Source organism: Eimeria tenella, genomic scaffold, assembly GCF_000499545.2.
Source record: "Eimeria tenella Houghton genomic scaffold, Eth_scaff4648, whole genome shotgun sequence".
Classification (NCBI taxonomy): domain Eukaryota; phylum Apicomplexa; class Conoidasida; order Eucoccidiorida; family Eimeriidae; genus Eimeria; species Eimeria tenella.
The window spans coordinates 1-1,017 of NW_013545585.1; the positions used below are offsets into that span (position 1 = coordinate 1).

The 1,017-nt window shown below is 51.7% G+C and overlaps 1 protein-coding gene across 1 annotated transcript; it reads left to right on the forward strand.

Annotated features, from left to right (window-relative positions):
• Positions 1-306: 306 nt before the first annotated feature.
• Positions 307-996, forward strand: ETH_00041565 (uncharacterized protein; the record flags this gene model as incomplete). Its single annotated transcript, XM_013380244.1, has 4 exons — positions 307-345; positions 420-650; positions 731-764; positions 875-996. 4 exons carry the CDS (start codon positions 307-309, stop codon positions 994-996), a joined length of 426 nt encoding a protein of 141 aa, XP_013235698.1.
• Positions 997-1,017: the final 21 nt, after the last annotated feature.

The following is a 1,017-nucleotide window of genomic DNA, read 5'->3' on the forward strand; positions in this document are numbered from 1 at the left end:
TTTAGGGTTTAGGGTTTAGGGTTTGCTTCTGCAGCGACAAAAAGGAATCAAATGCAAGCGGGCGTCGGAGGCAGAGGAAGAACCCGAGAAAGAATTAGTAACTCTAACCCCAAAACCCTACCTAAACCCTAAACCCTAAACCCTAAGCCACAAACCCTAAACCCTAAACCCTAGGTACACACTAAAGCCTTCATTAACCCTAAACCGCCAAGCCCAAAACCAAGAATTATGGGAAAATTCGAGGCCCTGAGAGCTAAACCCTAAACCCTAAACCCTAAACCCTAAGTAAACCCTAAACCCTCGGCCATGCACTCGAATCGCTCGACGAAGGGTCTGGGGTGCGGCGTATTCCCTGGAGTTTAGGGTTTAGGGTTTAGGGTTTAGGGTTTAGAATTTAGGGTTTAGGGTTTGTGCCACAGGAAAATGGCCTAGAGTTTGAAGACCCGTACGGCGATGACCTGGACGAAGAAGAGCAGCAGCAGCTGCAGCAGCTGCTGCGCAAGCAGCAGAAGAAGCAAAGCAGCAGCAGCAGCAGCAGCAAAAGAGCAGCAGCAGCAGCAGCAGAAGACCAGGAAGATGAATGGAGCGACGTTTCCGACGCAGCAGAAATGCAAACGGACGAAGACGAGGAGAACGAACAGCCCGTCAAGGTAGGGCTTAGGGTTTAGGGTTTAGGGTTTAGGGTTTAGGGTCTAGGATCTACGGTTTGCTGCTTGTGTTACCTCTGCAGATGTGGCGGCCGGGCGTGGACACCCTTGGCGAAGGTGCGTGTAGCTGCAGCTCATCCTTGAGGCCTAGGGTTTAGGGTTTAGAACCAGGGTTTAGGGTTTAGGGTTTAGGGTTTGGGGTTTAGGGTTTAGGGTTTGTGTGGCAGGCGAGGTGCTGGAGTGCGACTCGAGCGCCTACGAACTTCTCCACAGGCTGCAGACGGCTTGGCCCTGTCTTTCTTTTGACTTCATTCCAGACCAGCTCGGCGCCGTAAACCCTAAACCCTAAACCCTAAACCCTAAACCCTAA